The following is an 11,587-nucleotide window of genomic DNA, read 5'->3' on the forward strand; positions in this document are numbered from 1 at the left end:
ACATAAGCTTCCCACCATCAAAGGTGACAAATGAAAACATACCTTAAAATACTAACACTTATAATCAAATATATAAGCACAAGGGTTGTTGGGTTTTGAAGGCATGTATGACTTTCAATCAAACCATTTTACAAAACAATCTTAACCTAACCTACTTCTTGCAATCTGCAGTGTGGCTTACGATTTGCAAATACACTAATTTAAAGCTCTGTCCACACGATCGAGCATGCCCGACGGGCAAACAGTGATACCAGGCCACAATAGTTAGTGAAAATGAGGGTTGATGACGTCAGAAGAGGGAAAACTAAAGGCAGGGATCTGGCAACACTGTATGATGCCAGATCCCTGTTTGTGGTTTTCCCTCTTCTGACGTCATTAACCCTCATTCTTAATAAAGCCCTGTCCACACGATCGAGCATGTCCGACGGGCAAACAGTGATACCAGACCACAATATTTAGCAAGAATTAGGGTTGATGACGTCAAAAGCGGGAAAACCACAGACAGGGATCTGGCATCATACAGTGTTGCCAGATCCCTGCCTTTAGTTTTCCCGCTCCTGACGTCATCAACCCTCATTCTTGCTAAATATTGTGGTTTGGTATCACTGTTTGCCCATCGGACATGCTCGATCGTGTGGACAGGGCTTAACTATTGTGTTCTGGTATCACTGTTTGCCCGTCGGGCATGCTCGACCGTGTGGCCAGGGCTTAAGAACAACATTGAATAAACAAATATTCACATTTTAACAAAGCGTATAAAATAATAGCGATGCTCAAGAGGCGATCTGCAAAGTTCTTGCAGTAACATTCAACTAGGCATTTTGGCATTTTGTTTGTTACTTCACAAAGATGTGGCACTATACACAAAGACTATATCTGCTATTTTGCTTGGCAGCAACGGTTAGCATACAGCTACTAATTGAGACTTTCAGTATTTTGGATAAGCACTGGAAACTGTTTGATTCATATCTAGGTTAGAAGAACCTATTCCATTCTTTGGACCAAAAGTGCATCTCTAAGGTTTGCCAACTTTTTCTGGCTTTTTCTTTGAAATTTAGTACGAAAATATACACAGTGAAATCAGTTACTTTATTCTACAACTTTAAAAGTACTTCTTAGTAAAAAGTCTCTATTTTTCATCTCAACATTTATATTTCAGAATAATTTCTTCAATATCAAGATTAAATATAAAATGTTAATATATCATACAAGTGAGAACATGGACAAGCAAGGACTACACTGTAATGCCAAATGCTTATATTTGTTATTGTATTATACAACAAAATGTTCTTAAATTTTTAATATTTTTTTATTATTCATGTTATACCAAAAGAACATTATAAGTTTTTCTTATTTCAGTCAATGTTCATAACCCAGGACGCAAATTGTTCAATTCATTGAGCATCCCCACTAAATGCAATCTAACAATTCAGAGTTAACAATCCTTATGCAAGCATGTAAAAACCAACCAAATACCTCGGTTCAGTTGTTTGTGCATTCTCACTAAAATCAATGTAACAATTACTTCCAATTTATAGTATTAACAACCCAATAGCAATGATCTTGAAACCATCTTGATAGCTCAAAACACGAATGCTTAAGATACTCCAACAAAAGCCAGTCATAATGATCAGGCCATCACCACCTGCATGAAGGGCACTCACCTGCTAGCTCTGCGTACAGCTTCAAAACTATATCTGTTCTGCCGGAATCTTCAACACATCGAAAAGCCCCACTTTTTGGAACTCCGCCAATCATAACGACAATAGTAACAACAACAGCATTCCCATTGCCTGAAATTCAGCAAAAAATTCTTCAAGAGGGGATGTAGATGCAGATCGCACCCCTCTAATGCCACCAGAGTCAATCTAGTAGCATTGGGTCAAAGACACAATCGGGGCAGTTGTAAATGTGGTGAGGATGACAATATGTATAAGGGTATCGATGAAACTCCCTGAGCGTCATCTGGTGACTCTTCTTCTCCCTTTGGAGAGCGTGCTGGAGACGGTCAATATCATGGTGTAGCTGGTGGGAGTCCATCTCATGCAGGGAGTTAGCTCGTCGTAACTTGATGGTGCATCTTTTCTCAGCATCGAACAGGTCCCTGTTTAGAGCCACTTCGCTGCTCACTCGACGGCGATGTTCCTCCTCTGCATCTGCCCTTGCGTTGTCCAGTTCTTCGCGTAGGGTTCTTGCCTGTTGAAGTAGAAAAATTAACAAAACTTTTATTTAAAGGGCAAAAGTTAAGATTTTGTTTGATTGTTTTATAGCTATCTAATGGTTACAGCTTCATACACTTTTCAGATGTGTTAGAGTGCTTGCAACTTTCAATTTTTCTTAGTCTTCGTGGTACTATTTAATGATTAAAATTAAACTTTGAATAACACCTATCAGTGTTATATCTAAGTAGCGCAACATATAGTGGAATAAAGGCACACTCCTTGGGTTTTAGATTAAAAAAAGCATATGGCAGACTGTAGAGTGACATTACATTATACCTGCTTATGAAAGTCTTGGTGTATGTAATGGTTCACAATATGCTGCATCCATTTCAGTGTTGGGTGTTGCAAAAGCTCAAAAATAACCAGTTGTATGTGTACTTATTATTTTGGCTTAGAACCCATAAGGCTTCAGGCAAAATAATATGATACTTTATAAAATAAGATACAGTATTATAATCAAGTTCTGTACAGGTATTGCCTTTCTGCTGTGCAATGAAGCAAGCTGCACCATCTTTTACTAATCAAGATCCAACTATCTGATACCTGTCATTTTTTCTGTAATTATCAAGAAGCAAGCGTAAGTTGGGAATGAAGGAAGCCATGGTCAAAAACTTTAAGAGTTGAAATGAAACCAGGCAAGAAGATGGAGATACCAGAGAGGTAAAGAATGGTATTATCAGAAGTTTCCTCTCCTGAATGGGATCGATTGGCAAGGTAATATTTCTAGGAAGGACGGACATTATCAGGTAATTAAAACAGATATTTAGATATTTGTCATTCAGAGAAGTCTTAAGAGCAGTTGGCCAGGTACTCTCCAGCAACATAAGTTGGCCAGGTACTCTCCAGCAACATAAGGCTTGGAGACAGATACTCATGAATAACCACATCTCCAAATGTTTTCAAGACAAGACAGATGATGATACGAGGAAGAAGAAGGGGCAGAAGATGTAAAAACCCTTTCGCTGTCAGGGCAATGTCTGCCTCTAGAATTAGTCTCAAATGGAAAAGATCCACGTATCGATGAATATCACGTGATGAAATCTTGTAAAGGTTGAGTAGCACATCCATGTACCTTTGAAAGAATAAGCTCAATGTTTTATTCATAAGTTAGCAAAGAAAAAGAGCACAGTGTGAACTTCAGTCTTCAAGTGGAATAAATTCTTCTGCGGAACATCAACAGAAGATAAGGATATCATCACATGGAGCTAAATAGATATGTTTCAAGTCCAAAGATTGTTAATACTTCATATGGAGAAAAGTAATAACATTTACATTTCTTATAGTAATAAATGAGGCCTTTCTATGCATTAACCATTCAACACGACATGGAATGCTAGTGTGCCTCATACTTCAAGAAATTAAGGCATCTGATAGAGAAGTAAGGTCGAACTTGATGGTAATGCCTTGAGTTGAAGAAAAAGAAATAGTTCAACTAATGCCCTAGCTTTTGAAAAATAACCAAATATTTGGAAGCAAAAGAAAATATTTAAGGAGTTTATCTTTTATCTAGATATATCTTTAAAAGTGACTAAAAACTGTTGTTAAAGCTAGGTAACAAGATAGTTTGTAGTTGTCAGGCAGCTGGAGATAAGGTTTCACCTCGCCCCTAGCATAACACAACCCAGCCACTTATGATGATTAAGGTGGCATTTTGATGGAAGATGAAAAATACAAATTACTTGAAAATTTGTCATCTATTCCTGAAAAAAATAAAAACCTTTTATGTTTAATTCAGGAGCCTTACCTCTTGCAGGGGGTTATAGTCTTTCTGAATTGACTGGCAGGTGTTCATCACCACTCATCAGTGCCCTTTTTACTGAACTATGCTGGAGCAAGGAAAGATGGTTCCTGCTAGCTTCTAATTCGCAATACAAGAGAAGTTGAAGATATTAGGACCTAAGTCTGTATATACTAGTTTTGAAAAGAAAACTTTCTACGAGAGAAATTAGAAGTACAGTACCAATATTCTCAAGAACAGGAGATACTATGGTGTAGAATTCAGTTTATCATGTTCATGGGCTAATGCAAGCAATGGGATTAAAGGTTGCTCATGAATGGAAGAGGCGAGGGACAATGTCATAGACATAGAGACTGACCATATATCCATATGATCAGCACTCAAGTCCACTTTCTACTCAAGCTAGGAACATGGAGGGCCAGGCAATGGTTGCTGATAAAGGGAATTGTTTCTTTTCCAGACTTTGCTCTTAGAGGGTGCTCTGATGTCAACTCTGTCCCACCCTGTACTTGGCCTGACTGCTGTTCCAAAGGAAGGAAGGGAGAGGAGTTCCTTTCACTCAACCTTACATTTCCATGCTTATTCCATCTTTGTACCTTAGACAAGATGCTTATTTTTATGCCTTAGGGTAGAAAGAGAAAAATGTGGTCTAGTGAAATTGGAGTCCAGCCCTCATTACCCGAATAATAAATAGGTTTCTCCTAAAAGCATTGTGGTCTGGCCGTAAGAATTCTCTTCGTGCGAGTTGTTCATAAAAAAACTTTAACTATAATGCTCTTTAGGCAGAGACAACTAGTAAGATTGATGCCCAATATTGGTAGCTCTTGCCACTCCCAGGGCTAATCACAAACCCTCTTAATTTTCTCTCAATGCCACAAGAAAATGGTGATCTCACACACCTCTTCTTGTGTCTGCTGCTATAATAGTAACAAAGAGCAACATTGAAGTCTAGGAAGCCAAGTTTGATCCTGATACAACCATAAGACTCTCACAGGACACAGAATTATATCATGATTCTCCAAACAAAATCCTGGATGAAAGGGACATTGACACCTTGAATTTTGTCAAGAACTGGTGAGTTCTGAGTCGTCACTTGAAACTCAAGAATGAATGAGAACAAAGATCCCAGTTCTCCGAGTTGTAGACCAGACAAGAGAGGATATCCTAGGCCAAAGTTTCAGGGTCATAAAAGGTGTCCAATGTAGACTTTGGATAATGTAGGGCAAACTCAAAAGTTCAAAATTAAATTTATTGGTACTATGCGCATCCCTACATCCATCTATTTAGATCTTATCCCATGGGGTAATTCATATGGGCAGAAGTATTCAGAACTCATAATCATAAAAGAATCCCTTGAAGCAGAAAGCTCCAATCCCTTCTGGCTGAAGACCTGGCTTAAGGTTGAGTGATAGCTTTTCATTGCAGTGATCAAAGGGTACTTCTCTAAAGGAGAGTAGACAGGAAAGTCTGAGACCTGCTTAAGAGAAGGTCTGACCAGAGATAGAACCCATTTATGACACCAAACACAGTGTTGAAAATGTTTTGCCAAATGGAATGCAGATTACTGCACTTCATATCTACATCAAGAGACTATAATGGCATTGGTTGCTCTTCAATTGTCACAGACCTATGGGTCTTGGGTCAGTGTTCTTCCTCCCAATCTATCATGATCCACAGATCATAACTAAAGGCAAGGGGATAGTTTTGATCCCAAGCAAATTCACCCCCAAATATCCCAATCACAAGTGAACCCAAGCCGACAGTATGTAGAACACACGCTTACAGGGCTCTTGTCACCCTGAGGCATATATTTCAATTTCATTGAATTCCCAAGTCTTGGATAAACCTTAACTACTTAATTATCATAATACAGTAATTTTTATAGTAATATTTTGGTATTATTATTGCAACTGCTGTATTTTGATAGTTTTGTTTTTTTAATGGTTAATCCAAGCTTAACATAATACTCATTACTGTATATTGTAATGGTATACTTACAGTACGTAAATGCATTCCTATTTAGCCCATTGTTATAGAGCAATGCTGCTGCCCTGCATGTCTTACATATTAAAATGTTAATGGGATGAAATTGCATCTTGAATTAACAGTAAACATTTTATACAGATCAGAGGAAAGAAAAATAAGTCTTGAAAAAGCGGGAAAAATGTGTTAAATCTCTACAATTTAACTTGTTCATCAACATCTATCAATCTAGTAAGTTAGCTCCACATTATTTGTGTTGGTTGCTTCACATAAACACCCCAATATTGACAGTCAGAAATCAGTTTGATTAAATATGTGGAGCAAATAACAAGATGTGGAGTTAACCAACAAGTTTTAATTAGACGAAAGAGATTATACCTCTTCCTGCAGCTTGTCAATATTGGATCGCAGTCTCCTGTTTTCATCGGTGAGGTCTGACGAGTGATCTTTGAGCCTCAGTGTTGTATCGTTGATCTGTTGGTTAGGTATACACAGTGATTACAAGACATGTGAGGAACATATGTTGAGTTTATCACCACAGAATAACACACATTTAGAAAGACGCTAATTGTTCAAACACATACAGTAACCAAGATATATACGAGTCACTTTTTATGAACACGACAGAATTGCCTAGTCCATTATGTGTGCATAAAGCTACCCAACTTGAAGAAAAACAGGGATTTTTTTTGCATAGCAAAACTAGATTTTTAAAACTTAAATAAAACTGTTTGTACCAAAATCCAGAATTATGTACATTAGAAATCCCAATTTCTGAAACCAACAAGCATTGATTTCCATTAAAATAAACTTATTAAAGCCATATTAAATTAATTTACTAGTATCAAACTACATATTTGCAGAACTAAGGTCCATTTACTGAACTGGCATTGGAACCTAGATTTGCAAATTTAGCATGTGATTATTTACAATCCGCAATTAAGAATTGTACCCGCATTTATCTGCCTTACAATTCACAATTACAAAATGTACAAACATTTTCTACATTACAATCTGTGATTATGAAATGCATGTGCATTTATCTGCAATACAATCCACTATTGTGTACTAAATAGAAGTGCACTTATCTGCAATACAATCCACTATTGTGTACTAAATAGAAGTGCACTTATCTGCATTACAATCCGCGATTACTAAATGTATGTGAATTTATCTGCATTACAATTTGTGATTACAAAATGTAAGTGCATTTATCTGCATTACAGATCCTTGATTACAAAATATATGTGCATTTATCTGCATTACAATCTGCGATTATGAAATGTATGTGAATTTATCTGCATTACAATCCGCAATTACGAAATGTATGTGCATTTATCTGAATTACAATCCACATTTAAGAAATGTACGTGCATTTATCTGTATTAAAAACCACAATTATGAAATGTATGTGCATTTATTTGCATTACACTCCTCAATTACATAATGTACATATATTTTTCTGTATATGAACTCAGATTTGTGAAATTCACTTGTATTATCTGCATTCGAACCCAGATTTACTTAATACACTTGTGATATCTCTACTAAAAAACAGATGTGGGAGAGTCATTTCAGATTTGCAAAACCCACATGCAAACAACCCTCATGCTTGAGGCACTCAGGCACACTATTCTATCTTATTTCTCTTTCTCGTGTTGTATTGAAGTTTTTATAGTTTATGTAGGTGATATTTATTTTAATGTGACTCTTCTTAAGATACTTTATTTTTCCTTGTTTCCTTTTCTCACTGGGCTATTTTCCCTGTTGGAGCCCCTGGGCTTATAGCATCTTGGTTTTCCAACTAGGGTTGTAGCTTAGGAAGTAATAATAATAATAATAATAATAATAATAATAATTAGAAACCAAATAAACTAAATCAACACAATACTTATTTAAATGCATTCAAAGAAGATTCACAAAACCCAAATGCTTTAATTTTTGCTGCATTTATATATTAAACATTTCCTTGACCCTCTTCTAGGGGACTGCATGCTGTCAGACCTCTTTACACAATACAGTATTTGCATTACAGTACTCTGCATTGCCCCCTCCCCTCGTATTACCATGCACCACAGCGTTTGCTTTTGTTCCTTGTACTACTGTTAACCTGACTCTATTTGTTTGTCCACAATGCCAAATAGATTGCGTGACTTGAAATCTAAGAAGCATCAGAAAGTTTGTCGTGAATGCAGAGAGAGAGAGAGAGAGAGAGAGAGAGAGAGAGAGAGAGAGAGAGAGAGAAATGTAGCATTCGACGCAAGAATATACTTGGCTGTGATAAGTGATCACATTTTGCTAAGTGATATTAAATGAGAGAGAGAGAGAGAGAGAGAGAGAGAGAGAGAGAGAGAGAGCAAAAATGCAGTTTACACCGCAAGAATATACTTGACTACGATAAGTGATCACATTTTGTTAAGTGATATCATATGTGAGAGAGAGAGAGAGAGAGAGAGAGAGAGAGAGAGAGAGAAGCAAAAATGTAGCTTACATCGTAAGAATATACTTGTCTGAGAGAGAGAGAGAGAGAGAGAGAGAGAGAGAGGTGGGGGACGAGCTTAGATAAATAACTTAACACGACGAAACATTACCTCATCCAAAGAAGCGACGGTGCCACGATACCGACCAGAGAGGTCCGAATACCTTCTTTCGAGTTCAGCCACAGTGGTGTGCAAGGTGGCCAGTTCATCTCTCAAGTCCTGTAAAGGAGAGAAACAAAGATTCGATATTGAATTCTCTGAAGAAATTAATGGGGGTTTAAATATTCCTTAAATGTAAAAAGAATTCTCCTATATAAAGAGCAAGTGCGTGTGCATATTTGTAAGTCTTGCTGTAAATTTTAACCTATTATCATTTAATATCTCTAATGTTCATAATGAATAAATCAGTAGTTTTTATACTAAACAAATTGGATTTTATGTCGTTTCTGTTTGTTGCTGTTGTTGTTGTTGTTGTTGTGGTTGTTGTTGTTGTGGTTGTTGTTGTTGATGATGCATTTTTTACTTGCGAAGACATCGTTTGCCCAATTGCACAAAAAATTAGTTGATAAAATCTTTTTTTTTTTCAAGTGAATGTTATTAATAACTATCTAAAACCATTTTAAGGTGAGGACAATTATTAAACTAAGAAATTAATTTTTGAAATAACAATCCAAAAATACTATACCTAACGAAAACCATCAAAGAATGACCATAAAAAATAATTTTTTCCCATTTTTTATAAAAATAATTTTCCCCCAATATTTCGTTCCCAGTAAATCGAATAAATGAAAAAAAAATAATTTTTCCCATTTTTAATAAAAACGATTTTTTTCTCCAAAGCTTCGTTTCCAGTAAATCGTCTAAATAAAAATAATTTTTTCCCTTTTTTCCTAAAAACGATTTTTTCACCCAAAGCTTCGTTTTTATTATTATTACTATTATTACTTACTAAGCTACAACCCTAGTTTGAAAAACAGGATGCTATAAGCCCAGGGACTCCAACATGGAAAATAGCTCGGTGAGGAAAGGGAACAAGGAAAAATAAAATATTTTAAAAAGAGCAACAATATTTAAAATAAATATCACTTTATAAACTATAAAAACCTTAACAAAACAAGAGAAAGAGAAATAAGATATCAGATGGAACAGTGTGCCCTAGTGTACCCTCAAGCAAGAGAACTCTAACGTTTCCAGTAAATCCTCCCAAAGAGTATTGACGTCCTGGAAGGTTTCCAGACCCGACCTATCCCATTAGCAAAGGTTAACTCCCACACCGTCCTCGGCCCCTCGCGTGTTCTGGACAAACCTGGAATTACAGGATCTAAGCTCACATGTCGTGCAAGAAGTAATAGTCCTTCTGAAAGTCCTTCTAAAAGAGTCCTACTCATTAGAAGGTTGTGAATGGTATAAACTTGCTGCTTGCTGTTGGTACAGTTGGTTTCATTAATTCCGGCACACTGACGTCTCCTTAACTTCCCCTGAAGTGTATCGGAATTAAGGAAGCCGACTGTACCAATAACGTTGTTGTTATTATTATTATTATATTATTATTATTATTATTATTATTATTATTATTATGCTATAAACTGCTGCTTGCTGTTCGTACCATTATTATTATTATTATTATTATTATTATTATTATTATTATTGTATAAACTTCTGCTTACTGTTCGTACCGGTATTATTATTATTATTATTATTATTATTATTATTATTATTATTATTATTATTATTATTATTACTACTACTACAACTACTACTTGGTAAGCTACAACCCTAGCTGGAAAAGCAGAATGCTATAAGCCCAGGGGCCCCAACAGGGAAAATAGCCTAGTGAAGAAAGGAAACAAGGAAAAAATAAAATATTCTAAGAACAGTACCATTAAAATAAATATTTCCTATAATAAACTATGAAAATTTTAACCAAACAGGAGGAAGACAAATAGATAGTGCTCCAAGTGTTAACAATAAGAAAAAAACTATGCAAAACAGACACAGGGGAAAGAACTACCATGTCCTCAGACTTTTTAACCTAAAGGTCCACCTACTGAGTGCTCAGAAGGCATTACCTGGCCCTCCTTGGTCCTGCCATGGTCAAAGGTAAAACGAACCCTTTCAGACTCTCTAACCTAAAGGTCCACCTGCTGAGTCATCAGAAGCCATAACCTGGCTCTCCCTGGTCCTACCATGGTCAGAGATAAAACGAACCCTTTCAGACTTTCTAACCTAAAGGTCCACCTACTGAGTGCTCAGAAGCCATAACCTGTCCCTCCCTGATCCTGCCATGGTCAGAGATCAAACGAACCCTTTCAGACTTTCTAACCTATAGGTCCACATACTGATTCCTCAGAAGCCATTAACTAGCCCTCCCTGGTCCTGCCATGGTCAGAGGTAAAACGAACCCTTTCAGACTTTCTAACCTATAGGTCCACCTACTGAGTCCTCAGAAGCCATAACCTGTCCCTCCCTGGTCCTACCATGATGAGAGATTATGTTTTGGGGGAGATATATGAGACCACAAGAAGTGCCACAAGTGTTAATAATAAGAAAAAAATATTAAACTTTCTATGTAAAGCAGCTACAGGTGAAACAACTCCCATGCCTATGCCCTCAGACTTTCTACCCTAAAGGTCCTCCTACTGATAACCTGGCCCTCCTGGTCCTACCATGGTCAGGGATTGTTTGATTGGAGATATATGAGATCACAAGAAGTGCCACAAGTGTTAACAATCAGAAAACAATTATTAATCTTTCTATGTAAAACAGATACAGGGGAAAGAACTCCCGTGCCCTCAGTCTTTTAACCTATAGGTACACCTACTGAGTCCTCAGAAGCCACAACCTAGCCCTCCTTGGTCCTACCATAGTGAGAGATTATGTTTGAGGGAGATATTTTGAGACCACAAGAAGTGCCAAGAAGTGTTAATAATAAGAAAAAAACTATTAAATTTTCTACGTAAAACAGCTATAGGGAAAGAACTCCCATGCCCTCAGACTTTCTAACATAAAGGTCTACCTACTGAGTCCTCAGAAGCCATAACCTGTCCCTCCTTGGTCCTACCATGGTGAGATATGGTTGGATGGAGATAATTTGAGACCACAAGAAGTGCCACAAGTGGTTATAATAAGAAATAACTCCAATTAAACTCCCAATTTAAAACAGG

General features: G+C 36.8%; 1 protein-coding gene across 1 annotated transcript in view; it reads right to left on the bottom strand.

Moving 5' to 3' along the window:
• Positions 1 to 672: 672 nt before the first annotated feature.
• Positions 673 to 11,587, bottom strand: part of LOC137637631 (rab11 family-interacting protein 3-like) — a gene marked incomplete at its 5' end in the record, with an annotated part of 11,051 nt that continues 136 nt past the window's right edge. Inside the window, 3 exons of the mRNA XM_068369781.1 lie at positions 673 to 2,196; positions 6,322 to 6,417; positions 8,535 to 8,642. Coding sequence (XP_068225882.1) covers positions 1,864 to 2,196; positions 6,322 to 6,417; positions 8,535 to 8,642 — 537 coding nt within the window. The remainder of the gene's footprint in view (positions 2,197 to 6,321; positions 6,418 to 8,534; positions 8,643 to 11,587) is intronic.

Source organism: Palaemon carinicauda, unplaced genomic scaffold (genome assembly GCF_036898095.1).
Source record: "Palaemon carinicauda isolate YSFRI2023 unplaced genomic scaffold, ASM3689809v2 scaffold899, whole genome shotgun sequence".
Lineage (NCBI taxonomy): Eukaryota > Metazoa > Arthropoda > Malacostraca > Decapoda > Palaemonidae > Palaemon > Palaemon carinicauda.